At 42.3% G+C, this 26,410-nt stretch overlaps 1 protein-coding gene across 2 annotated transcripts in view; it reads left to right on the forward strand.

The window, feature by feature from the left end:
• Nucleotides 1-6,065: 6,065 nt before the first annotated feature.
• LOC122664791 (sacsin) overlaps nucleotides 6,066-26,410 on the forward strand; it is a 160,578-nt gene continuing 140,233 nt past the window's right edge. For both annotated transcript variants that reach the window (XM_043860769.1, XM_043860770.1), the window contains exon 1: nucleotides 6,066-6,662. In XM_043860769.1, the coding sequence (XP_043716704.1) occupies nucleotides 6,319-6,662 (344 nt within the window). In that variant the 5' untranslated portion in view covers nucleotides 6,066-6,318. The remainder of the gene's footprint in view (nucleotides 6,663-26,410) is intronic.

Consider the following 26,410-nt stretch of genomic DNA (forward strand, 5'->3'; position numbering starts at 1 on the left):
CCGACCTCAAAGATCGACCCTCATAGGTCGGCAACCAAGTCGTAAGACCGGTCCTCATAGACCTGGCCGACCTCTAAGATCGACCCTCATAGGTCGGCAACCAAGTCATGAGACCGGTCCTCATAGACCTAGCCGACCTCAAAGATCGACCCTCATAGATTGGCAATTAAGTCATAAGACCAGCCCACAAAGACTGGCCGACGTCTGAACCAATAAGAGCAAACTCTGCCCATGGCCGAGCTGAATAAAGTCTAAAACTAAGCTAAGGCATTACGCTCAGCTATGGAGGCTGCTCGGCCACAACATCAAATGGAACAACATACACAAGGAAAAGAAGGCTAAAATTGTCGAGCTAAAATAGTTAGACAAATTTTAAGAAATGAAATTTTCATTGATTAAAGAGCCGACTGCTCGGCACAGTACATAGAGAGGCAGCTCGGCCCAGTACATACCAAAAAAAAAAGAGGAAGAGTTCAGTGTGATTTAAAGATCCAAATCGAAAGACGGTTCAAAATCCCGAGCATCATCATTACGCCGAGTACTGTGGCACAGACACCCCAACTGATAGACAGTACAACGTCAAATCATCGAAGGAAAAGAGCTCGGACTTAGCCTCGGAACGAAATCGTTAAGCGGACCGAAAGATGACACTCATCAAGGACAAGCCGAGCCTTGATGAGTGGGGGGGCCTGTGATGTGTCATAAAATCCCCCAACCAACCAAAATCTACCACGTAAACGTACTGGAACTGAATCCGAGGCCGAGGCCGAGCACTGAGACCGAGGCCAAGCACTGAAGCCGAGGCTGAGGTCGAGGCCGAGCACTGAGGCCGTGATAGGGCATAAAATCACCTCACTAATTAGAAACTGCCACGTGGCCGACCTGAGGTCAGTCCAAGAACCGAACTGACCTGAGCAGGAAATCGGGCCGACCCGGTCTCCGATAGGTCACCTGACAGAGCCGAGCTCACACAAGTCAGTCGGGGTTGAGGCCGAGCTCACACAAGTCAGCCATAAACTCCTGACCAAGCATACACAGGACAGCCTAGGCCGAGCTGACTGTCGAGACCAACCTAACAGGCCGACCTCTCAGGCCGACCTCCCAGGCCGAGGTGACTGCCAAGACCGACCTACCAGGCTGACCTCCGAGGCCGAGCCCTCCTCCACAGAAGCTACTATAGCGCCCCACCGGGGATCGCGGGGCCACATCAGCACATCCCGAGAATCACGGGATAAGGATCGAGCCACGATCCCAGCGCAATACGAAATCACACTTTACGTGGACTCTTACCTTAATAAGAGCCCGACTTCAAAAATAGCTCTCCACTCCGCTCTACTCGAGAGAGCCTTCCAAAAGAAGGACTCCTACCATACTAGGACTCTCCCAACCACCTCATCTCATCCTCACTCTATAAATACCCAGGTATGGAGCACCATTCCTCATCTTGCTTTCACTACGCAGTTACGCTGTTGCATTGAAGACCTGACTTGAGCGTCAGAGAGTCCTTGGCTGGAGCCACACCGGCTCTCTTGTGCTCATCGCTTGGTTTTTGCAGGCTCATCCGTGGGCGAACCGGGCATCGGAGGTTTTCACTCGCAACACATGGGAAGGTTAAGATTCAATTTCTTTAATGATAATTAATCTATAGTTAATAAAAAAAAATGAGAACAAATGAATCACTGGTATCAACTTTTCTGTGCTAAATTCAAGAACAAGGAACCATTTACTATCAAATTTTAGTAAAAGTGGGATTTTTTCAGTAAAAATGTTCCCATCTCTGAAAGAAGATCTCTTAGAACCTTGATTGGTATTAAAGAGATGGCCAAAAATTCAATTTACCTTAGCACAAAACTTATTCATTCGTGTTCTAAAAAGGATTTAGTCATGATAGATCGCAGAATGAAAAATGAGTTTTCTTGTGGGAAATTTAACCAACTTTCTTATGTAGGGAGGAAAATTCTTATTCAATCAGTACTTGCTTCAATTCCAACGTACACATTGTCTTGTTTTCTTTTTCCTCTCATGGTTTGTAAGACCATTGACTCCATTTGCCTCAACTTTTGGAATGGCACCATGAATCAATCAAGAAAGCCTTGCTATATCACATAATTAACATTCGTAATAGACCTAGCAGGTATGGATTAAAATTATCGTCATGAACCATAATCCATTGCACACTAATATGGTAGTGTCGTAACTAGTGACCAGACACAAAAAGGTTTGAAAATATTTTCAAATAATATTTATTTAATATAACAATAATAAAATATATTTTTCAAACTCCTTATAAAAAAGTGCAGGACCATGGACTACGGACCAATCACTGACATGTAACTCACTCACTTGGATGTTCTCCTTAATAAAAAGGCAGTGAATTTTTTTATTTTTTTTTGTTTGTTTGTTGAAAAAGGCAGTTAAAACCTTATTGAATATCACCCCACTGGCATTCATACCTTTTACGCCGAACAACCAGTGTGTAGCTAATCTTATTGGTTGGCATCATCCATTAGCACACACACACACACACAAGATATAAATGTAATAGTAAATGTCTCTTAAGTAAGGAAAAAAATAACTACCAGTGATTTCCGTTGTCATATACAACTGGTGGTGAACCATCCAGGAATCTCTATGAATCAATGTTCAATACATAAAAGTGCTCACATCTATATTCCTTCCCAAACTTTATTGGGAAAATATATAACATAGCAACCCTAGAACAAAGTGCTTAAGTTTGTTCATAGTTGTGAACAAGTAAACAATACTGATGGGCAGTTGCACTTAAAAGATCAATTATAACAAGCATATAATATTGAATTGTAACTAATTTATTTAATCTCATTAAATAGAGTTTGATGAACATACATCTAATATCAATATGTCCAACATTTTTATCCATGAATTCCATTCTCTCCCTCTCTCCTCTCTTTTCTCCTTGCTTGACCACCGTAGCGTCCCTCTTATGGAGACCCCACTCCACCTAGCCGTTCGCCTGAACGACTTCATCTCTACCCGTTCCCTTGCTACTGATGTCTTCATCCAAAATGCCTTTGGAGGGAACCCCTTGCCGGATTCACAACTTCTACATGGAGATCTCCTTCCACTTCGAGAGCTCCATCATTCCCTTTGTTGGCAAGATCGCTCTCCAATACTTACAAAGATCTCGACATGTGACACAACCTTCGAACTGATACCTCCTTCGAAATTTTGAATGTCAAGGGAACATGGAATTTTAGATTTCAAAATGCTTCATCAAATGAAGGAACACAAGAGATTTTATTTCCATGCTTTACTCTGCTATATTGAACAACATTGTAGAATAGCAAGATGGTGGTGAAAAGCGGCGACGAGGATCGGTGGCCATACAAAAACTCTCCATGGTTTTCTCCTTCAATCTAGAATTAATAGAGAGAGAGAGAGAACCAATTGCAAGATTGTAGGAGATCTTTTCATTTTTATTATGTTGACCACATGGATTCTACAATATTGGGAGATTTATGGATATCATCAACCTTCCTATCCTAAAATTGGAAAGCCCATCAACGATTCTTTCATATATTTGGTATATGGAAATAGCAATATTTCCACCTTTTATAATATGAAGGTAATCTTAGCTTGAACATCCAAGGTGGAATGCTAGCAACAAAGATCCCCTATTATTATTTTAAAAAAGAGTTTGACTCATTGGAGATCGCAATCAAGGGAGCATCTAGCCTAGCTGAGTTATGGAATCTCTCTCCGCTTTTAATTTAGTTTTTATTTTTAGCATGTCTTTTGTAACAAGGAACCTACTTTAGTAAATGTTACTTTCTTTAGGTTTATTTTCTCTATAAATTCTTAACCATAAGATTTAGGTTGTTATTGTTTAATCTTAATTGTAGGATTGGAGTTTGGGCTTGAAAATTAGGGTTTAGTTTTCTTACAAATTGTACGAGCTTTGTACATTGTAGTGGAAGAGTTGAATAGAAGAATTGAATTTGCTTTAAGTAGACACCTTGAGTGTATAAACCTTGAAACTTATAAGGGTTTCACTGCATCCTTGAAGAGTTGCAGTTTTCCCCTTGAAACCACAGAGAGTTTGACTACAATATAGAAGAGCTATAGTTTTCCTTCTTTGCGTCTTCTTTATCTTTTATATTCAAGTTACTCGGTTGCACACTTAGAAGATTGTATCTTGACTCTCCTGATCTATAGATTCCAACATGGCTGTTCTAGAGAGAGAGAGAGAGAGAGAGAGAGAATTGGGACAAATGACCAATCATAATGATTTTGATCTCTTGTTTGACTATGAAGGAAGACGTTGCTAGCGGTGGCGGTGACAAGGGAGAAAAGAGGTCAATCAGGTGAATGGCCAAGTGCAGTGGGAATCTCCATGTGAGAAAGAGAAGAGATGGGAGAGAAATGTGAAGGGGGAATCAAGGGTATGGTGAGGGAGTTGGACGATATTTTGGGTAATTTTACAATGGGAAAGAGAACGCTACTTGATTGCATGCAGTGCGTGTCCCCTGCATTTAGGCATAGGGCTGCGTGAAATGACCGTTGCACCCTTAGGGATTTGGGCATTTTCATGGGCGTGCATCCGTCATTTCGCATGGTCCTGTGTCTGAACACAAGAGTTGTGCGCCGCACATGACCAAATAGCATTCTTTCTCCCTTTTACAATGCAATCTTTTTATAATAGGTAAAAATGTCATTTAAAAAATCTCAATATGTTGTTAGTACATTAGTTAGTATCATTTTCTACAAAAATGATCTGGGAAGTTTGAATGATGAATAATTTCATCCATCCTTAATTGCAAGAAAGCCATAATCTGTCGATTGGGTCAATTTTCTCCACTTGCCGAAGTTCTTTCCCATTGTATATTGTCAACTATATGCGTAATTGTACTTTTCAAGTACAATATTGCTTAAGGACTGTGAACCCTACCTTCCAATATCAATAATTCAATACCCAGCTTAGAATCTGATTTGATATAAAATTCTTTTCCACACACAACACCAATCATATATAAACGCCAATACCAGATTAGAAGGGCACACTAGGCTCCCACAACTGTGATATGGAGAGGGTCATACTGTACCCAATCTTACCCTTGCTTTCACAAAGAGATTGTTTCTAAACACAAACCACTTGGTCACATTGAGCAACCTTATTGTTGCACCAAGGTCCACCCTCAAACATCAATACCAGATTATCATCTTTATTTTGGAACTTGTATACATATATATATCAAGCCTGTTTTATAAGGGGTGGGGAGGGGTCTTTGGTCATTTTAGATGGGAATTTATGCTCATTTAACAGCACTAAATGTACGTCTTGCATATGCATGGCCGTACATGAAAACTATTACCTTTTCTTTTTGGGTTTTTGCCAAATGCCCCCTTCTCAAAATGCTCATTTGTACAAATGCACCTTTGCAATTTTACAATTTCCACGTGCTCCCTACTTTCAAAACATTGTAATATTTTAGTCCAATTTGTTAGTCTGGGACGTTAGATGTTAGTTTTAAAGAATCTAATGACCAAAATGCTCTTGTGACAAAACCCACAAAAATAAAAAAGTAAAGTGACCAAATTTCCCTCATCTTCCCTAAATCATTTAGGGTTTTAAACTGAAAATCAAACCCTAAACCATTTGGGGAAGATGAACCCTAAAATCAATGGAGTAAGCCCAACCGTTGAAACTTTGCAATTCTAGAGTAGGGATACCCTTTGCCCTCTCCTAATGGATTGGACTAAAGTGTTACAATGTTTTGAAAATAGGGAGATACGTGGAAATTGTAAAATTGTAAAGGTGTATTTACATAAATAGGCATTTTGAGGGGCGCATTTGACAAAAACCTTTTTTTTTTAAACTTTATTTTGGTTAGTTTGATTTAATGAAAGTTTTTTGGAAAACAGATTTAATGAAACTTTGGATAGATAATTTAGTAAATTTAATTTTGGGTGGATAATCTGAACCCATTTTTTGTATTATTTATACTTTTTGGTTCGGATTTCTCAGTCTGATGTATGAACAGAGTCCACAATAATTCCAGCATGAACCCATAGCCTGCCTAGGACCCTCTTGTCTATTTCATAATAACCCTTTTGTGTGTACGGATGCTAACGTCGGCACTGACACATTCCAACATTGGTCGTTCTCCAGACCTTTTGGCCATTGAAGAAACTCAATCTTGATCTCTAGTTGTCGCATTTTCGAGTCTCTCTCCTCAGAGATTCTCAGAGATCACACCAAAATCGTATTCTCTGTTGAGTTACTATACAAGGTTTGATGAATTGGAAGGTTTATCCTCTCTGATTCTTCTCTAAGCAGTGATGGCCTCTCATGGCGCTGATTCATTGTTGTTGGAGGATTTCGGACAGAAGGTTGACCTAACGAGGAGAATCCGTGAGGTTCTAGCTAACTACCCTGAAGGAACCACTGTGTTGAAGGAACTGATCCAAAATGCTGATGATGCTGGGGCAACCAAGGTCTGTTTGTGCTTGGATCAGAGGGTTCATGGTGTTGACTCTTTGTTATCAGATAAGCTGGCCGAGTGGCAAGGCCCGGCCTTGCTTGCCTTTAATGACGCCGAGTTCACAGAGGATGATTTTATCAGTATATCTCGAATTGGGGGTAGTAAGAAGCAGGGTCAAGCTTGGAAGACTGGGCGTTTCGGGTAATTTCCTCAAACTTTATAATTCTGTTCTTGTTGATTTGTGTTGGCTTGAGAAGCATATTTCAGTAATTCAATCACCATTGCGCGTCTCTGGGTGTGAAAATTTTATGAGCCTAGTTTGAACCTTATTCTATGTGGCTTGTGTGAAGATTAAGGAAGAATGAAATTAAGTTAATCAATGTTGAAGAGGATTTCTCTATATAAGGTCCAGTATTGCTTGCTTTAATGATGCTGAGTTCAGGGGGGTGCTTTTATAAGTATATCTTGAATTGGGCATAGTAAGCAGCAGGTTCAAGCTTGGGAGACTGGGCGATTTGGCTAGTTTCCTCAAACGTCAAACTTTATAGTTCCTATCTGTGGTTTTGTTTCTGTTGATTCTTATTGGGTTGAGAAGCATACCAGCAATTCAATCACCATTTCAGGTCTCTATATGTAAAAGTTTTATGCTCCTAACTACTTTCGGTCTTTGCTTGAACCCTACTGAATAGTTTGTTTGAAAATTGAGAAAAGAGGAAATTAATAATTGTCAAATAGGATATCTTGAGATAAGGTCCTCTATTGAACTAATAGAATCTCATTTATGGATAAAAATTGGGAGTAATGAAAGTTAAAAGAAGCCTTAACGAGGATGAAAGTAGGCAATGCACAAGGCCCAGATGGGATCCAATAGAAGTGTGGAAGAGCTTAGGAATCTGTGGTTTATGTTGGCTAACCAAGCTATTGAATAAGATTAAGAGCACAAGGAAAATGTTAATGAATGGAGGAGAAACATGGTGGTCCTGATTTACAAAAATAAAGGTGAATTTAGAGTTGCAATAACTATAGAGGCATAAAACTAATGAGTCATAAATCATAATATGAACTTATGAGAGAGGGTTATTGCAACCCACTTGAGACAAGAAATTACTATTGTGGATAACCAAATTGGTTTTATAATAGGAAGATCCACGACCAAAGCTATTTACCTAATTAGGAGACTTATGGAAAGATTTAGAGATTGCAAAAAGGATCTCCATATGGTCTTTGTTGACCTAGAAAAAGCTTATGACAGAGTCCCTAGAGAGTTAATCTAGAATGTATTGGAGAAGAGAAATATTTCAAGTAAATATGTGGACATAATTAAAGATATGTATGATGGTGAGGTGATAAGTGTGACTGTGTGAGAATTGTGGGTGGGGGGAAGTAGTGAATTCCCAATTACAATTGGGTTACATCAATGATCAGCTTTAAGCCCTTATTTGTTTGCGCTTATCATGGATGATTTAACTAGAGATATTCAAGATGAGGTTCCTTGGTGTATGCTTTTTGCTGATGATATTGTTTTGGTGGATGGGACAAAACTCACAAAAGTAGGGATTAACACCAAGTTAGAGTTATGGAGATCAACCTTGGAATCAGAAGTTTTTAAGATAAGTAGAATGAGACGGAGTATATGGTGTGTAACTTTATTTAATATAGGAAAGACAATGATGTGGTAAAATCGATGAGAGGGAGATTTCACAGAGAATTATTTTAGGTATCTGGGCTCAATCATAAATGAAGAAGGTGATATAGGGGGTGATGTTTCACAGAGAATTATAATAGGATTGATGAAGTGGAGACGTGCATCCGGAGTGTTGTGTGATTGGCCTATTCCTTTAAAACTTAAAGGAAAATTTTATAGGACAGTCATATGACCAACTATGAGGGTGGGCCTTGGTGCAACAGTAAAGGTTGATCCATTGTGACCAAGTAGTGGTCGCGGGTTTGAGTCTGGAAACAACCTCTTTGCAAAAGCAGGGGTAAGGCTGCGTACATTATGACCTTCCCTAGCCCCTGTAGTGGTGGGAGCCTTGTGCATTGGGTACGCCCATTTTTTTTCTTTTTTTGAGTCATACGACCATCTATGATGTGTGGTGCGGAATGTTGGGCAATTAAGAAGCATCATATAGATAAACTCAGTGTAGCGGAGATGAGTTCCATAAGGATGTTGAGTTGGATGAGTGGCAAAACTAGGAAGGATAGATTAAGGAATGATCATATTAAAGCTGGTTTGGGAGTAGCCCCGAAACTTGATAAGCTACAAGAAAGTCGTTTGACGTGGCATGGCCATGTTCAACGAAGGCCTTTGGATGCTCTAGTATGGAGGAGTGATCTGATTCAGACTGATGGAACTAAAAGAGCTAGAGGCAGACCTAAAATGACCTTAGGAGAAGTGGTGAGGAAAGACATGCATAGCTTAGGCCTTGTATCAAGTTTGACCTCGTATAGAGCTGATTGGAGGGCAAGGATCCATGTAGCCGGCCCCATTTAGTTGGGATAAGGCTCAGCTGTTGCTGTATTCAAGATGAGGTTCCTTGGTGTATGCTTTTTGCTGATGATATTGTTTTAGTGGATGAGATAAAAGCAAGGATTAACGCCAAGTTATAGTTATGGAGATAAACCTTGGAATCAAAAGGTTTTAAGATAAGTAGAATGAAGACGAAGTATATGGTGTGTAACTTTGGTTACACTAGGGTGGATAATGAGGTGGTGAAAATTGTTTAGAGAGAGATTCCACAAAGTGATTATCTTAGGTATCTTGGCTCAATCATAAATAAAGACGGTGATATAGAGGATGATGTTTCACAGAGAATTAAAATAAGATGGATGAAGTGGAGAGGTGCGTTTGGAGTGTTGTGTGATCGGCGTATTCCTTTGAAACTTAAAGGAAAATTTTATAGGAGAATCATTCAACTAACTATGATGTATGGGGCAGAACGTTGGGCAGTTAAGAAGCATCATATAGATATACGCAGTGTAGCAGGGATGAGGATGTTGAGATCGATGAGTGGCAAAAGTAGGAAGGTTAAAGTAAGGAATGATCACATTAGAGCTGGTTTGCAAGTAGCTCCGATACATGATAAGCTACGAGAAAGTCGTTTGAGGTGGCATGACCATGTTCAACAAAGGCTGTTGGATGCTCTAGTACGGAGCAGTGATTTGGTTCAGATTGAAGGAACTAAAGAGCCAGGGGCAGACCTAAAATGATCTTAGGAGATGTGGTGAGGAAAGACATAACTTAGGCCTTATATCAAGTATGACCTCGAATAGAGCTGATTGGGGGGGGGGGCAAGAATCCATGAAGCCGACCCCATTTAGTTGGGATAAGGCTTAGTTGTTGTTGTATTAGTCACAAGGCGTTTCAGGTAGTATCCTCAGATTTTGTAATTCTGCCCTGTCGATTCTTATTGGCTTGAGAAGCATATTTCATATCAAGTCTCTCTATGTGAAAGTTTTTCAATCCTAATTTGAATTTTATGCTAAATAGTTTGGGTGAAAACTAAAGAAGAAATTAGTTAGTCTCTGTCAAATTGAAGTAACAGAGATCTGATTGACTTAATGAATCTACTCCCATGGATAACAATTGGTACTGGTAGAAAGGATTGTTTATTAGTTAATTAGTTTTAGTTCCACAGAGTTGAGATGAAAGATGAGTGTGGATGCTCTGTTTCTATTCGTGCCATATCAATCACTAGGTGAAAGCTTGTTTCTAAGTTTTTATATATGTTACCTAAGAAAATCAGAGAAGAGGAAAAGAAGAGAAGGAGAAAAGAAGAGAGGAGAGTTTCAGCCATAAGAATTCTGTCTATTCAATAGGAGAGCCAAAAGAATATAATACATAGGTATAGGGAAAAAGGAAAAAGACCAAAAAGGGCCTCATAATGGGGCTTAGAGCTAATCACGAGATCCTGTTTTGGACCCCACAACAAGCATTTTAACGCTCCCCCTCAAGCTGGAGCATATATATCAATCATGCCCAGGTTATTACAAATATACTCTATCGTCCCATTACCCAATGACTTAGTAAATACATTTGCAAGCTGCTCTCCAGTTCTGATATGGCTTGGAAGAATCAATCCACTCTGCATCTTTTCCCGAACAAAATGGCAGTCAATTTCAATGTGCTTCATCCTCTCATGGAAGACAAGATTAGAAGCAATATGAATTGATGCCTGATTATCACACCATAACTGCATGGGAGTTGGAATCTTGAATCCCAACTCAAACAATAGCTGCTGTATCCACATTTACTCACATGTCACTTGTGTCATAGCTTTGTATTCTGACTCAGCATTGGAACGAGCCACAACACTCTGCTTCTTGCTCTTCCATGAAACCAGATTTCCTCCAACAAATGTGCAGTACCCAGTAGTCGAACTCCTATTAGTTGGCGATCCTGCCCAATCAACATCTGAAACCCTTCAACTCTGCTATGTCTGTTATCTTGATACACAATTCCTCTACCTGGAGGCCTTTTTAAGATACCTTAAAATACGTACAACTGCAGCCCAATGAGAAGTCCGAGGAGAGGAAAGGAATTGACTCACCATACTTACTGGAAAAGTAATGTCAAGTCGAGCAACTGTTAAGTAATTCAGCTTACCCACCAATCTTCTATATTTCTCAGGGTCATCAAGTGCATCTCCTCCTTCAGCAACAAGTTTCACATTCTGGTCCATGGGTGAGTCAATAGGCTTAGACGTGAGCTTACTTGTCTCAGTAAATAATTCCAACACATACTTTCACTGTGACAGAAAAACTCTCTTCCGAGACTGTGCCACTTCAATTCCCAAAAAATATTTTAACTTCTCCAAGTGTTTAGTCTGAAATTTCTGTTGAAGGTATGACTTCAACTCAGCTATGCCAACTGAATCATCCCCACTGATGATAATATCATCAATGTACACAATTAGAACAATCCTCCCTACATCTGACTGTCTATAAAAGAACGAGTGATCACTTCCACACCTGGACCTGCGAAAGGCCAGAACAACTTCAGTAAATCTGCCAAACCATGCATGAGGAGACTGTTTCAGCCCATACAATGATTTTCTTAATCTACACACCATTCCAGACTCCCCCTAAGCAACAAACCCTGGTGGTTGCTCCATATAAAACTTCTCTTGCAGAGTCCCATGTAAAAATGCATTCTTAATATCAAGCTGAAATAAAGGCCAGTGATATGTGGTTGCAAGTGAGATCAGAATACGAACAAAAGCAAGTTTGGCCACAGGTGAAAAGGTATCTAAGTAATTTATACCATACACCTGTGCATAACCCTTAGCTACAAGTCTCGTCTTCAAACGGGCAAGAGAACCATCAGGATTCACCTTCACTGCATACACCCATCGACAACCAATGACAGTTTTCCCTTGGGGCAGCGGTACAATATCTTAAGTATCATTCACCTTTAATGCCATTAACTCTTCCTCCATAGCTGTCCTCCATCCAGGACTAGATAATGCCTCTGTCACAGACTTAAGAAGGGGATGGGCCTCAACAGTAGATAAAAAGGAACGAAATGGAGAAGACAAAGAAGAATAAGAAACAAATTTAGAAATAGAATGCTGAGTACAACTACGGGTACCTTTTCGTTTAGCAATCAGAATGTCAAGATCAGAAACAGTAGGCTCAATTGAAGGGGTATCTGTGGTAGGATCTGCAGCAGCAGAAGACGTGACAGGGTCGGTGAGAATAGGAGGGGCAACAGCTACTTGTGGGCGGCGGACATATTCCTGGATTGGCGGCAATCCCTGTGCCGGAGCTGGTGGTGGTGGCTACGAAGAATTTTCACATTCACACTAAACTGAGTTCGAACTTTATAAATAGACACACAAAATATAGAAAATAATTCAGATCTATTTTTCATTAAATATAACCAAGTCATCCTTGAATAGTCATCAACAAAAGTAACAAAGTATTTAAAACCCAAATTTGATACGGCAGGACACGGACTCCACACGTCAAATGAACCAAAGAAAAAGGAGAAACATAACGCTTACTTACTCTAGGGGGATAACTCACACGGTGGAGTTTCCCAAACTGACAAGACTCACACTCAAGACTAGAAAGAGAATGAAAACTAGAATCTAACTTCTTAAGGCTTTCCAAGGAAGGATGACCAAGCCGACAATGAATCTGATGGTGCAAGGCAACACTGGAACAAGCAATAGATTGAGAGTCATCAAGTAGATACAGCCTTAGTCCTTCTTCTTCTTCTCCGACCTGCCCCTCCGGCAACCTGAGAGTCCTTCTTCTTCTCCGACCACCTGCAATTTCCGGTAACCTGCCTCTCCTATTATTGCTGACAGAATGCCTTCCCCCTCGCCTCCACCAATCCTTGATCCTTCTACTGTTTCTGTCCTTCCTTCTGAAACCCCTCGATGGAGCTCCTTCTTCAACTCCCCTCACACCTCCTCCCCCTCGACTGAAGGTCTTCCCCTACACTTTGTAGCTCCTGTAGTTGTAGGGTCTTCTAAATACGCTTCTTGCCTCTCTGGTGCTCTAGACGATGAAGCCAAGCTCTGGGAATCCTATTTAGTGGGTCATTTTCTGGGCTCCTGACCCTCCTTCCATATCGTCAAATCCTCCCTTACTCAACAATGGAAATCCCTTGGCACTCTTGATATTTACCTTCTGGATAATGGTTTTTTCATTTTCAAGTTCTCTGATGAAAATGATAAGAACCATTCTTGAAGGTGGGCCATGGCAAGTTGGGAAGAAGCCCATTTTTCTCAGGCAGTGGCATCGCCACTTACAGCTTCGAAGGGTTGACCTCTCTTCCATCCCTCTCTGGGTGTCTCTCCCTGGGCTCCCCCTTCACTTCTAGTGCACCGATGGCCTCAGTGCAGTAGGATCGGTGCTAGGAAAACCTTTATTCTCGGACATGCGAACTATGAGAAAGTTGCGCTTAGCTTACGCTCACATATGTGTTAAAGTATCTGCTAATGAACCCCTGCCAACTTTTATCACTGTGAAAGATGGGGATGATCACTCGTTCGAACAGGAAGTTCACTTCGAATGGAAGCCTCCCCAATGCCTGATCTGCAAGAAATTTGGACATGATTCAACACTTTGTGCTCCACCTGTCCCTTCTTGCCCATCGGAGAATGTCCTGGAACCATGTTCTGAGCACCCCCAATTGCCGGAATCTCTCCATTCCAGAGGTCGCACCCGATCAAGAGCTCGCCGTCGGCACCGGAATGTTCAGGCGGTCAGTCAAGGCAGCATTCTAGGCTCTCCCCCTTTATCCATTGGTCAAAATCGATTTGCAGCTTTAAAGGACGATATCCCTATGGATACTGACACTTGCTCTGAGCAGATCATCGATTCTGCTGTTCCTCGAAGTCGATCTCGCATCTCCCTGATAGCTGACGACGTCTGCCCTGCAATCTTTGAGGAAGCCCCTCCTCCTGGCGCTCTGTCGATGATTTCGCAGGCTCTGCAACTTGGCTCCCCTTCGGTTGTTGGCCCTTCTTCTGCGAAGGACCCCGTCAACCCTCTGGTTTGCCCCTCTGCTTCCCTTCTTTCCCCTCCTCTTCCCGCAAATTCCCTTTCTAATGACAATAATCCCACTTTTCTATTGACTGACCCGTCCACTTCTTTGTCCCTTTCCCCATCGCTTAGAACCGAAATACCCACTTTGCCCTCCCCTATAAAAGGCAAATCCAAAAAGAAAGACAGGAAAGCGAAGGAGAAGAAAAGCAAAAATAGGAAGTCCACGTCTGTTGCCTTTTCTGGGTCCCACTCCTCTCACTCGCCTAATTCTTCACTTAACCTATCTGGGTCGGGTACCCGTTTACCTGACCCAGCTCAAATTTTCTCCATTGCTCCTTCGTCCCTACCCGCTTCCCCTTCTACCAATATCCCCTGTAACTCCCCTGTTCCTTTGGCCTCTGCAAGTTTAAATCCCCCTGCCTCCTCTTATAACAGAAGGCACCGCAGCTCCTCTGCTTCTCGTAGCGCTAGTGTCTTGTCCCGACTCCTTGGGACTGAGTTGCAACCTTCCAATCTGCAATCTAGGCATTTTGTGGAGTACTCGGGGTCTCAATTCCCCTTGTAAACACGCTGCTGTTTGTTCCCATATCCGTCAACTTCAAGCTACTTTTTGATGCTTGCTTGAGACTCATGTCAAAGAACCAAATGCTGCTAGAATCTCCAACTCTATTGCTCCAGGCTGGTCATTCTTATCCAATTTTTCTCACCATCCTGATGGCCGTATTTGGGTGCTTTGGGATCCCACTAAAATCAAAATTTCCTTGGTCTCCTCTTCAGCCCAATACATCCTCCTAAGCTTCTCGGATTGTTTAAACCAATTTTCCTTCTTCACTGTTACTTATGCTTTCAATTGTCCTATGATGAGGCAATCTCTTTGGTCTGATCTTCGTAACCTTGCTGTTCCCATAGGCTCTCTCCCCTGGGGTATTGGTGGTGACTTCAGTGTCATCAGATTTGGGTTTGAAAAACAGGGAGGTGTCCATTTGGATCTTGAACCAATGGCTGATTTCAATGATTGCATAGACGACTTGAGTTTGGTTGATCTCCGATGGACAGGTCCCCCTTTCTCCTGGAGCAACAAAAGGGCTGGTCCTTCCAGAATAGCCTGCAAATTGGATCGGGTTTTAGTTAACGAAACTTGGCTGTCCTCCTTTGCCAATTTTGACTCTCCTGGTATATCTGATCACAGCCCCATAGCTTTATCCATCCAACCCTACAACTCCTTTGGTCCAAAACCTTTTAAATACTTTGACATGTGGTCTACCCACCCCTCTTTTCTGACTACTGTCAAGGATGCTTGGGACAATCCTGTCCAAGCTTTCTCCTCTCCCCTCCTAGCTTTGGCTAGAAAGCTTAGAAATGTGAAATCTGCCCTCAAAGTCTGGAATTCTAGCACCTTTGGCAATGTCTCTCAAAATGTTAAGGATTGCAAGCAAAAGCTTGCAAATATTCAGATGCAAATACAAATGGACAATCTCAATACCCAATTGGCTGCCGCTGAAAAAGCTGCTACTCTTGAATTAACTATGCTCCTCAACCAAGAAGAAAGTTTCCTAAAGCTAAAGTCCAGGATCAAGTGGCTGGAATTAGGGGATTCTAATTCAGCCTACTTCCATCGCTCCTTGAAATCTACAACCAATTACAACTCCATTCTCCAGTTGGATGCTCTTGATGGTTCTCCAGTTACTAATGTGAATGATATCAAAGACATGGCTGTGAACTACTTCAAGAATCTTTTCTCGGGTCCATTGGATGAGGCGGATCAAATACCTGATAATGTGCTCAACAAGTTCATCCCAAATGAGCTCATTCAGTCTTTTAGTGCTATTCTTAATGAGGAGGAAATCATTGCTGCAATTCACTCTATCAAGCTAAATTGGGCGCCTGGGCCAGATGGGTTCAGCATGGGGTTCTTCCTAGCAGCTTGGGACATCATCAAGGATGACCTCATCAAAGCCATTAGAAGCTTTTTCTACAACCCCAGCCAGATCTCTGAGGTAAACCACACTTTTCTTTGCCTCATTCCTAAGAAGGAGGGCGCCTCTGTGATGATTGATTTCAGGCCCATTGCCCTTTGCAACCTAATCTACAAATTCATAGCTAAGATCCTTGGTTCCAGACTCAAGACTGTGGTGGACCTTCTTGTCAGTGAAAACCAGTTTGCCTTCATCCCTGGTAGAAGTATTTGTGACAATATCCTCCTATGCAATGAGATTGTCAGAGGTTTTGAAAGAAAAAACCATTCCCCTGCTGCTCTCATGAAGATTGATATTCACAAAGCCTTCGATTCCCTGAGATGGGATTTTATAGTCAAAACCTTGAGCAAAATGAGGTTCCTTGCGGTCTTCATCCATTGGATTCATTGCTGCGTCTCCACCCCCAGGTTCTCTATTCTTGTCAACGGCAGCCCAGTAGGTTACTTTGGCTCGACTGTAGGTGTGCGTCAAGGCTGCCCCCTTTGCCCCTACCTTTTCACTTTAGCTTTGGAAATCCTATCCAGGGAAATCCAAATTTGCACTGATCAGCACCTCATCTCCCCTTTGCCCAAATGCAAAGCCCTCAAGCTTTCTCATTTGGCGTTCGCGGATGACCTCATGATCTTCTCCAAGGCCTCCATCACCTCTTTTGAGTCTATCATGAACTATTTGCAGCACTTTCAAGCTTTATTGGGGCTTCAGATCAACCCCCTCAAGTCTCTTCTCTTCCTAGCTGGGGTTCCTGATGATGTTAAAGCTGCTTTGAAGGGTATTTGTGGTTTCAGTATTGGCCAGCTTCCTGTGAAATATTTGGGCCTTCCTTTGATCCCGGCTAGATTATCGGCTCATCATTGCACTCTTATGCTGGATCTTATCAGGAAACGTCTTGAACTTTGGAAAGGCAAACTTCTCTCTTATGCAGGTCGCTTGGTGCTTGTCAAGTCTGTTCTCCAAGCCTCCTACATCTAATGGTCTAGTATCTATGGGTTGCCTCAGTCCATCATCAAGTCTTTGGAATCTCTCATGTCTTCCTTCCTTTGGAAAGGCTCTGATGCTACAAGATTCCTTCGGCCTATTAGTTGGAACTCAGTTTGTCATCCATTAGGGGAAGGAGGCTTGGGTGTCAGAAGGATAAAAGATGTGAATTCAGCTGGCATTATCAAATTATTATGGAAGATTGTGTCTAAGGCTAAAAGTATTTGGGTGGACTGGATATATTCAGGCCTTCTCCGTTCGGACTCTATATGGACTGTCCACATAGCCTCGGATGCTTCTTGGACCTGGAGCAAGATTCTTGAAAATCGATCATTGGTTCTTGGATCTATCCATTCTCACATTGGTAACAGGAACTCCACCCTGTTCTGGTTAGATCACTGGCATCCTTTTGGTATTCTGCTTCACCATGTCAGTCCTAGAGTGATCTATGGCTCTGGGCTGCCTAGAAATGCCTTGGTGGTTGAGATTCTTAATGCCGATGGCTGGGATCCTCCTGATTCCTCTAACCCTGCTCTTACTTCTATCTGGACCCTATTGCCCTCTATTTCCAGAAGGCCTTTCACTAGGGACGATTGTGTCTCTTGGCTGCCTAGTACTTTGGGAAAGTTCAGCACTAAATCAGCTTGGGATCTTGTTAGAACTTGCCTCCCGCTTGTTCCTTGGAGGAAACTTATCTGGTACAAGCACCACATCCCTCGATACTGCTTCATGGTCTGGAGAGCCTTCTCCAACTGCCTCCCAACGCAAGCTTTTCTCAGACACCACCACATCATGGTCTCCCCCAATTGCGGCCTTTGTTGGAATGGGATCGAAGATGCAAATCATCTTTTCTTTGACTGCCCCTTTGCCTGCTCTATCTGGAAGGGTATCCTTTCCAAATGCTGGCCAAGAAACAGGAGGATCCTTCCTTTCGACCGAGAATGGATTTGGATTGATATAACCTTTGGTGGTTCTACTCTTTGCGATGTGATTGGGAGGATGGCTTTCTCAGTGGTCATCAAACACATTTGGATGGAGCGAAATCTTCGGAAATGGACCTCCAAATCCAGATCTACCAACCAGATTTGGGATTCCATCTCCTTCGAAATCAAATCTAAACTTAATTTAGTTGCTCCCTCTTCTTGTATTGACACCCCATGGAATAGGCACATTGTTGTATCCTGGGGCCTTTCCTCTATCTCCCTTATTCCAGTGGGCTCCCCTGTTTGAGCTTTTGCTACGGGTTCTTGTTTTCCTCCCTCCTATTTGAGGGCTGCTCTTCTTTTAGTAATGAAATTTTTATTCATCCAAAAAAAAAGTAGATACAGCCCCCCCGACTCACCTCCTCTACCAATCGTCTTCTTGGTAGCAAGATTCTGAAAAACACAAGAACCGGGATAAAATGTCATTGAATAGTTAAAAGTATTGTTTAATTTACTTACAAACATAAGATTAAATGGAAAATTCGGAAGGTAGAGAACGGAAGACAAGGACATTGAAGAGTTAGGATGAACAGTACCAGTGCCCTTAACCTTTGCTAAAGATCCATCAACTAAGGTAACACTAGATGATGATGGAGACAAAGAGGAAAAGATACCTGACATTTCTGACATGTGGTCCGATGCCCTTGAATCAATGATCCAGGGCCGGGAAGCAACGGAAAGGCATGCAGTGGCACTACCTGTCTTAACCAAAGTAGTATTGGAAGAAGTTGGCTGTGAAATCTGAAACTGGTTGTACCGTGCATACTCTTCGTCAGACATAACAATCACCTTACCCTTAGAAGGTTGAGACTAAGGGGGCTGAATCGCTACTAGCAGCGGAATTAGCAAAGTGCTGCTGTCCAGGCTTCCCATGAAGCTTCCAACAAAATCTCTGAATATGGCCAACTTGACCATAATGATGAAATGTCCGGACAGCACCCGATCCATCAGAAGAGGCATTAGACTGCCCATAACCTTGGCTGTTTCCTGGCTGAAATGAACCACGTCCTGTACCACGACCACCTCCATGACCAGCCCCACGTCCACGACTTCCCCCACGGTAACCACCACTAGCTCCAATTTGTGAGACCAAAGCTGAACTGTCAACTGCTGGTGCGGAGTCACGAGAATTCTCACGAGATACACGAAGAACAATGGCAAACGTATCTATGAGTGAGGCAATGTTCTCACTACTAAGAATTTGTGATCGGACAGATTCATACTCCTGCCCGAGTCCTCCCAAAAATCCTATAACAACCAATTGTTCTCTTTGAACTTGCATCTGCTTCACATCCGAAGAAATAGGAAGAAGGGCATTCAATTCTTCATACATTCGCTTAAAGTTAGCAAAATATTGAGTGATAGAACGCCCCTTTCTCTCAGTTCTCTAAAACTCCCGTGATAATTCATAAATCCTTAACAAATTATTTTGACCAGAATAAATAACTCCTAAATAATCCCATAAATCTTTCACAGTGTCGATATGAGTAACCAAATCCACAACATGATTCTCCATCGAGTTCAACATCTGTCCAAGAATTCTGGCATTTGACAGTTTCCCAAGTTGCATCATCTGGTGGTGTGGATCCTGTCAAGTGTACCTGTTGATTTCGCCCAGTCAAAACAAGCTTCACAATTTTCCGCCATTGCTGAAAATTGGTAATACCTTTAAGTTTCTTCTCTGTGATTCGATTGGAAGAAGAGGACACCACCTCAGTAACCATTGCACTACTTTTACCTTCATCACCCATGTTGTCCTTTTAAAATAAAAATACCCAAAACTTCAAGAATCAACAAACTCGAAATACAACTTCAATAGATGCTGCCACCAATCGAATCAACAAACACCAAACACAACTTCAATAGATGCTGCCACCAATCGAATCAACAAACATCACCCACGGCTTCAAGAACTACTGCACTAACATCACCCACGACTTCAAGAACTGCTGCCAACATGAATCAAGCCTCCCAAAAACATCAGACCAGCAATATGGCACTCAATTGCCACTCAACCAACTACAAACATCACCATGAATAAAAAAAAATCTGCTTTTTAATTATGAAATAGCAGATTTACATCTTAGGCACCCAAACAGCAATCAACAAACACCAACAAAAAATCGCAGGGGTGAAAAATGACCCCCTTCTAAGACCGTGAGCCTCTGGTGGTGTTAACCAGAAATCGCGGAAGAGAAAAGAAAAGGGAACAAAGAAAAAAGAGGAAGAAAAGAGGAGAAGGACTTGCGCAGATTTGTACCAGGCCTAGGAGTTATGCTCTGATACCATGTTACCTGTGGAAATCGGGAAGAGGAAGAGAAGAGAAGGAAAAAAGAAGAGAGGAGAGTTGCAGCCATAAGAATTCTGTCTATTCAATAGGAGAGCCAAAAGAATATAATACATAGGTATAGGGAAAAAGGAAAAAGACCAAAAAGGGCCTCATAATGAGGCTTAAAGGAATTTCATGATTAGAGACTGGCACTAATCACGAGATCCTGTTTTGGACCCCACAGCAAGCATTCTAACAATATAATTAACCAATTTATCAAGAATGTTTATCATAGAGCTGTCATTCGTGGGAATAATCTGTCACTGTTGGTGAATATTGGTCAGTAATAAAAAAATTTATTCCTGACTCCATTTAGTTGGGATAAGGCTAAGTTGAGTTGAGTTGTATTCTACAAAACCACCATATCAATCGATATGATCTATGAAAAAGCCAAAAAGAACTAAAAGAGAAAGATATGAGTCGTCTGTCTTAATAAGTTAATTGATTCCGATTCATGCGGTCGTTCTCTGCTGCATTGGTGTTTTCACTCCCCACTCTCCACCATAAAAAATGTTTCCACTATATATTAGGAAAGGAAGGAGGTTAGGCAGGATGAAAGCTGGCACTGTGGCCTTTCACTTTCCTCTCCCGTTGAGTTAAAGAGTTCCTCGTAGCGCTACTTCCATAAGACTTTGGTTACCCATGTGGCCATGATAACTCTTCATTAATTTGATGAGCCCAGTTGTAGAGTAGTATAATGAGTGTTCAGCTTGAGAGAGTTATCGGATATGAAAAAAACTGAACAGCAAGGGGAACAAGAGCTGTGTATACAGATGGACAATTGGGATTTTGGGGAACTCAGTCAATGTGTTCAGGTTTTATTGGTTAGGATAGGATTTTTCTGGCTGGGGTTATATTGTGCAGGCTGAAGGCATAACATAGGTGGAAGCATTAAAAGTCAGAACTTATCTTAGCGAGAAATTTGTTTTCATCGTTTTGACGGTTAAGAAGTTTTATTCTATCAAATGCTAAGAAGGACAGTACAATGGAACAACACAAACCAGAGAGCATCTCAAGCATCAAAAGAACGACGGTTTTCACCTTTCGGCTTGAGATCATGTATACATAGTATCTCTCCCTTCCATTGATTTTCATTGCAAGAAAGGGAGAAGTATAGCAGGTCAGGGTTGAGGAAAAGGAATTTCAGGCCAAAGAAAGAATGAAACCTAATCCCAGTATCAAAAGAAATACAGCACTACAATATGAAAGGGCAAACTGTCCCCATTGTAAAGGTTTTAAATACCGCTACCAGAGACCAGATCAGATGCCACTGATCCTGTGACCGATGGGCTGATTTGGCTCGACCGTGGTCAATCTTACACAGGATATCATTGGTTTCAGCCAGGGTCTGGTTGATCGGCATCATCATATTCAGTCCTGAGTTTTAATACTTACCAACTTACACTCTAGGGTGAATAATTCTTTGCTTAACGAGGTCATCTGTGACTTAATTGTTGTCCGAGGTATTGGTATTTCCCTGATGAGCCAAATGATGATGTTTCTAATTAAACGGGTAGACCTCCAAGGTTCATAGTATTTTTTTATTTATTAATCCAGCCAATTACGTTAGCCACATTTCATCCAACATGATGTTGGTAAAGCCAGCCACTATGAACAACTCCAAGCTTGCATGTAGTCTGCCTGGTAGAATTGCCCCCATCGGGCATGAATAAGCTATTAGCACCAATGACCAAACCAACGTCATCCCTAACAACACCACCAATTCCCGAGGGACCTTGATTTCCCAAAGGTTTCAACAAGGGCCACTGTGGAAGGAGCCCATTGGATCATAATGTGCTGAAGAATGGCCTGGAATTGATAATTGACCAACATGGAGTAACAGGCTGGAACTTGGAAGCAAATCCTTGAAAATGCGATCCGTGGCTGCCCCATCGAAAATTCTCAACTTCACTTTCTGCACCATCATCTGCTTTGAAGCCACTTCATCTTTGAATGGTCTTGCTGTGCTCTTCCAAAGATACCAGTTGCATGTATAGTCGCATGCCAAAGAAATTGGCCCCTCTTCCCAAATGGGTACAAGGCCAAAACAAAAGAACTTCCACAATGTACCTAGGGCTGACCCGGTCCACTTGAAACACTGTTAGTTCATGTTTCCAGACCTTTTGAGCAAAATTAAAGGAAAAAAAGAGAACAGATGGTCATTGGATTTGTAATCCCCCTTTTGGATGAATAAATAATTCATTACCAAAAGGGAGAGCAGGAGAAAAAGGGGGGGGGGGGGGGGAGCTATACAAAACAAGGCCCTAGGAGGGGCCTGAATGAAGAAGAAGACAAATAGATAATCCCCAGGTAACAACAATATGCCTGTTTCGAGTCAACAATAGGACGATGAGGTAACAAGTGTAACTTGGAGGCTTGGAGCTAACATAAAAAAAGATGGCATTCCAAATCATGTCAAGAGAGCGGGAGTTGGGAGTCCATCTTCGAAGATTGCGCTCCGCTCCATTCAAATGTGAGAAATAGTAGCACCGAACACAAGTTTGCTGACCATATTACAAATTAATGTAATTCTAGATGGCTAGAATACCAGCTAGAACCAATAACTAGGATCTGCTATGGATTGGGAAAATTGGCTAGGTCAAATTATGTGAAATTGTGAAATTAGGGTTAGGGTTTGATGGGGCCTAGGGTTGGATGTTTGGGTTAAGTTAGGAGAGTGTAGATTATATGGGAGAGAAGAGATGCTGAAAGTTATAGTTAAATCAGATGACTAAATCTGAAATTATTGAGGAATCCTAGTAGAAATAGGATTGAGGGGTAAAAGGGTAATTTCAACAATCATCTGGGTGGATAGTAATGAAATTTGAATAAAGTATCTCCTAGGGTTTGAGGAAGATTCGATCAAAATTTCAGCAGGTTCTAACGGTTAGATTTGGTTGGGCAGAATTCACGCGAAAATTACCTTGCATGTGACCTTTTAGAAGGGAAGAAGAATAATTGCGGAATTTCAATTTCAGACTTACTTGTTGTTTGAAAATATTTTGATCTTACAGAGAAATTCCAGCAACTGAATATGTTTCTTCAAGAGATCGGCTATGGCAGAATTGAAGCTTGAATGGAGCTTGATTGGAGATCGATGGAGGGGGTTGGGGAAGGGGATGGCTATCTCAGCTCACCCAACCTATCTCATGATTTTTTTAACAAAGGCTAAAGCCAATATTTCATTAATCAAATTCGTGTTCAATGCTGGCCTCCCTTACAAACTTATATAAAAGAGTCAAAAATAGAATTAGAGACACTAAAAAGGAAAGGCCTAACCCTATCCTTAACTAATAAGGTAACCTAACTTGACTAAGAAAATTAAATAATAAAGAAACAGACTCAAAATAGGACTCTAACTAAACTAATGAATTAAATTCCGTTTTTCTATTTTCTACCCATATTTTAGGCCCATTAAATTGGCCAATTACAAAATAAACCCATGGGATCAAAACCCCAACACATATATAACCCAACCCAAAGCTTATTTCCACTAAAATAAGCCTTAAGTGACTTATTTACATCATAAATAGTACTACCGGAGAACGTCATATCCATCCAAAGCCACTCCCTATTGAAGGGGAGGGGTCTCCTACTGCGGGGCTAGAAGGAGAATAATGCTTTTTCCCAAACTGAATAGGCAAAAGGGTGAGAGAAAAAGAGATGGTCAATGTCCTTAGAGCCATTCCAACAAAGGGTACATGAAGGGGAAACAGAAAGGTGGTAGTGTAGAAGGAAATCTTGGGTGGGAAGGCTTTGGGTAAAGACTCTCCAGACAGTGAAATTGTGACGGGGGATGTGACCTTTAGGCCACACAAAATTGTGCCAAGGGACAGGGAGGCCACTATTTCTAACAAAATTCCAAGCCGATCTAGAGCTGAATAGGCAATAGGGGATGGAAGCCAAAGGATCAGGTCAGAGGTGGAGGGTTCGGGGGGGGGGGGGAGAGAGGCCCAGACCTGGGAGAGACTCGGGAAGGGAGGGGGGAAGAGAGAGGGACCAAGAGCCATGAGAAATAATTGAACAAACCTTAACAGATTTTGGAATACCCGAGGAGTAGACCAAATGGGCACCAAGTCACCAACAACTGAAAGGAGAATTTCTAAGGGGATGCTAGTGGTCAAGCTAGAGGGAGGTAGAATTCTCATCAATAACCTTGGAAATGGTAGCTCGAAGGACAAGGGGGCGAAGGTGGAGGATTTTGCGCTAGACCCAGGAAGAATCAACAGGAATCAAAGCTGTGCAGATTGACTGAGATTTAATAGACCCAATTAACCCAAATGGAGTCATGCTTAGTAGAAATTTTCCAGAGTAACTTGAGAATACCAGTGATATTAGAATCATGGATTCTACAGATGCCAAGACCCCCCTCTTTTTTAGGGAGACAGATGGATTTCCAACTGAGGGGGTGAAGAAATTCGGAACATTCTTTGCCTTTCCTGAGGAAGGCGCAGAAAAGAGATTCCATGTCAAAGCCTTGTGAGTAGTTCCTTCGACTCCTGTCTGATGGAGCTCTGCTCCCTGTTCTTCTTCTGTCTCTTGCACTGTTTTGTTATGGTTACCCTTTATGTTGCCTAAGTATGCTCTGCAGTTGCCGTCTCTGACGGATCCTCTGCATCAGAAATGGGTGTGACTTATGCTTAGTGTTCTTCCTAAACTCTGGTTGGTAACGTCCCTTGAGGTAGGTGTGGGTAAGCAGGCAAGGCCGCTGTAAAATCCCGGCACAATCGGGTTACATCCGACCAGGGTCTAAGAGGTTTACTATCCATAATTCTCCGGTTATATTAAAACAGTACCAAAACAGTTCCTCCGACAGAAGTCCAGGTGCATCTCTACCGGACGGTGGTCCCTTATCATACATCTTACATGGCTCTTCAACCGCCTTCTCCGGCTCCGGTTACTGTCTTCGACTCCTGTCTGATGGAGCTCTGCTCCCTGTTCTTCTTCTGTCTCTTGCACTGTTTTGTTATGGTTACCCTTTATGTTGCCTAAGTATGCTCTGCAGTTGCCGTCTCTGACGGATCCTCTGCATCAGAAATGGGTGTGACTTATGCTTAGTGTTCTTTCTAAACTCTGGTTGGTAACGTCCCTTGAGGTAGGTGTGGGTAAGCGTGCAAGGCGCTGTAAAATCCCTAAGACAATCGGGTTACCTCCGACCAGGGTCTAAGAGGTTTACTATCCATAATTCTCGTTATATTAAAACAAGATCAAAACAGCTTCCTCCGACGTAAGTCCAGTGCATCTCTACCGGACGGTGGTCCCTTATCATACATCTTACACGGCTCTTCAACCGCCTTCTCCGGCCCGGTTACTCTCAAACAGTCCCATGCATCTAAAGTGGACTATTTCAGTATGAACTCACTACACTCCTGAACAAGCAGATCCATCCGACGAACTTTCCAATCCTCAATCCTTATGATGTCTTCCCTGCACCTCCTCTTCCGTCACAAGGAAGCTTGAACTATCATAGCTCCTAAAAAGACCCAGGGTCTTAAGGAGTATGTTCGTGCTCCCCGTTCTCTCGTAATCAAGTTACTGCAAGTGGCAAGGAACAATATTTTTGTTGATATCACCCGCACTGATCCGCCAATGGATCCATCTTGGTTACACTCATCTTCACTGGGTGCGGTCAAGATCGCAACAACCTTCCATGGTCGTAAAGGTCTCCCAGTGGCGATGCGTCTCAATTTTCTCGACACTAGATTCCGAGAGTTCCCTCATGCCACCATCACGACGCCCGCACCACTTTGAACGATGGCACCGTGTTTTACACTATTTATCCCAACTACAACATATCTCTACAGATCCTAATCTCACGGATGCCTGGCAGTTTTCGATACAACTTACGGTGCTCCTCAAAAGGAAATGACCATCGCAGCCCACTCGCACTATCGACCATATGCATCGCAGAACCATGCCACGAACCTCAACACCGGTTTTTCCAAGAACGATGCAGCTCTCTTCGCCCGGATCGGCGAAGATCGGATCCCAACGATCACTCATGTCCCACGACGGATAGATCGGGAGACTCTTCTCAAGCTTATCCTGCAGTCCTGGATCACGGCATACGAATCTACCCACAATATCCCTGCCGCAACACCTCCGCTGACACCCACAAACCCCGTCTACAAATCACTGACGACGGGCGTACTATGGTCACTTATCCCCGACCAACCGATATGGGTA

Source organism: Telopea speciosissima, chromosome 6, assembly GCF_018873765.1.
Source record: "Telopea speciosissima isolate NSW1024214 ecotype Mountain lineage chromosome 6, Tspe_v1, whole genome shotgun sequence".
NCBI lineage: Eukaryota > Viridiplantae > Streptophyta > Magnoliopsida > Proteales > Proteaceae > Telopea > Telopea speciosissima.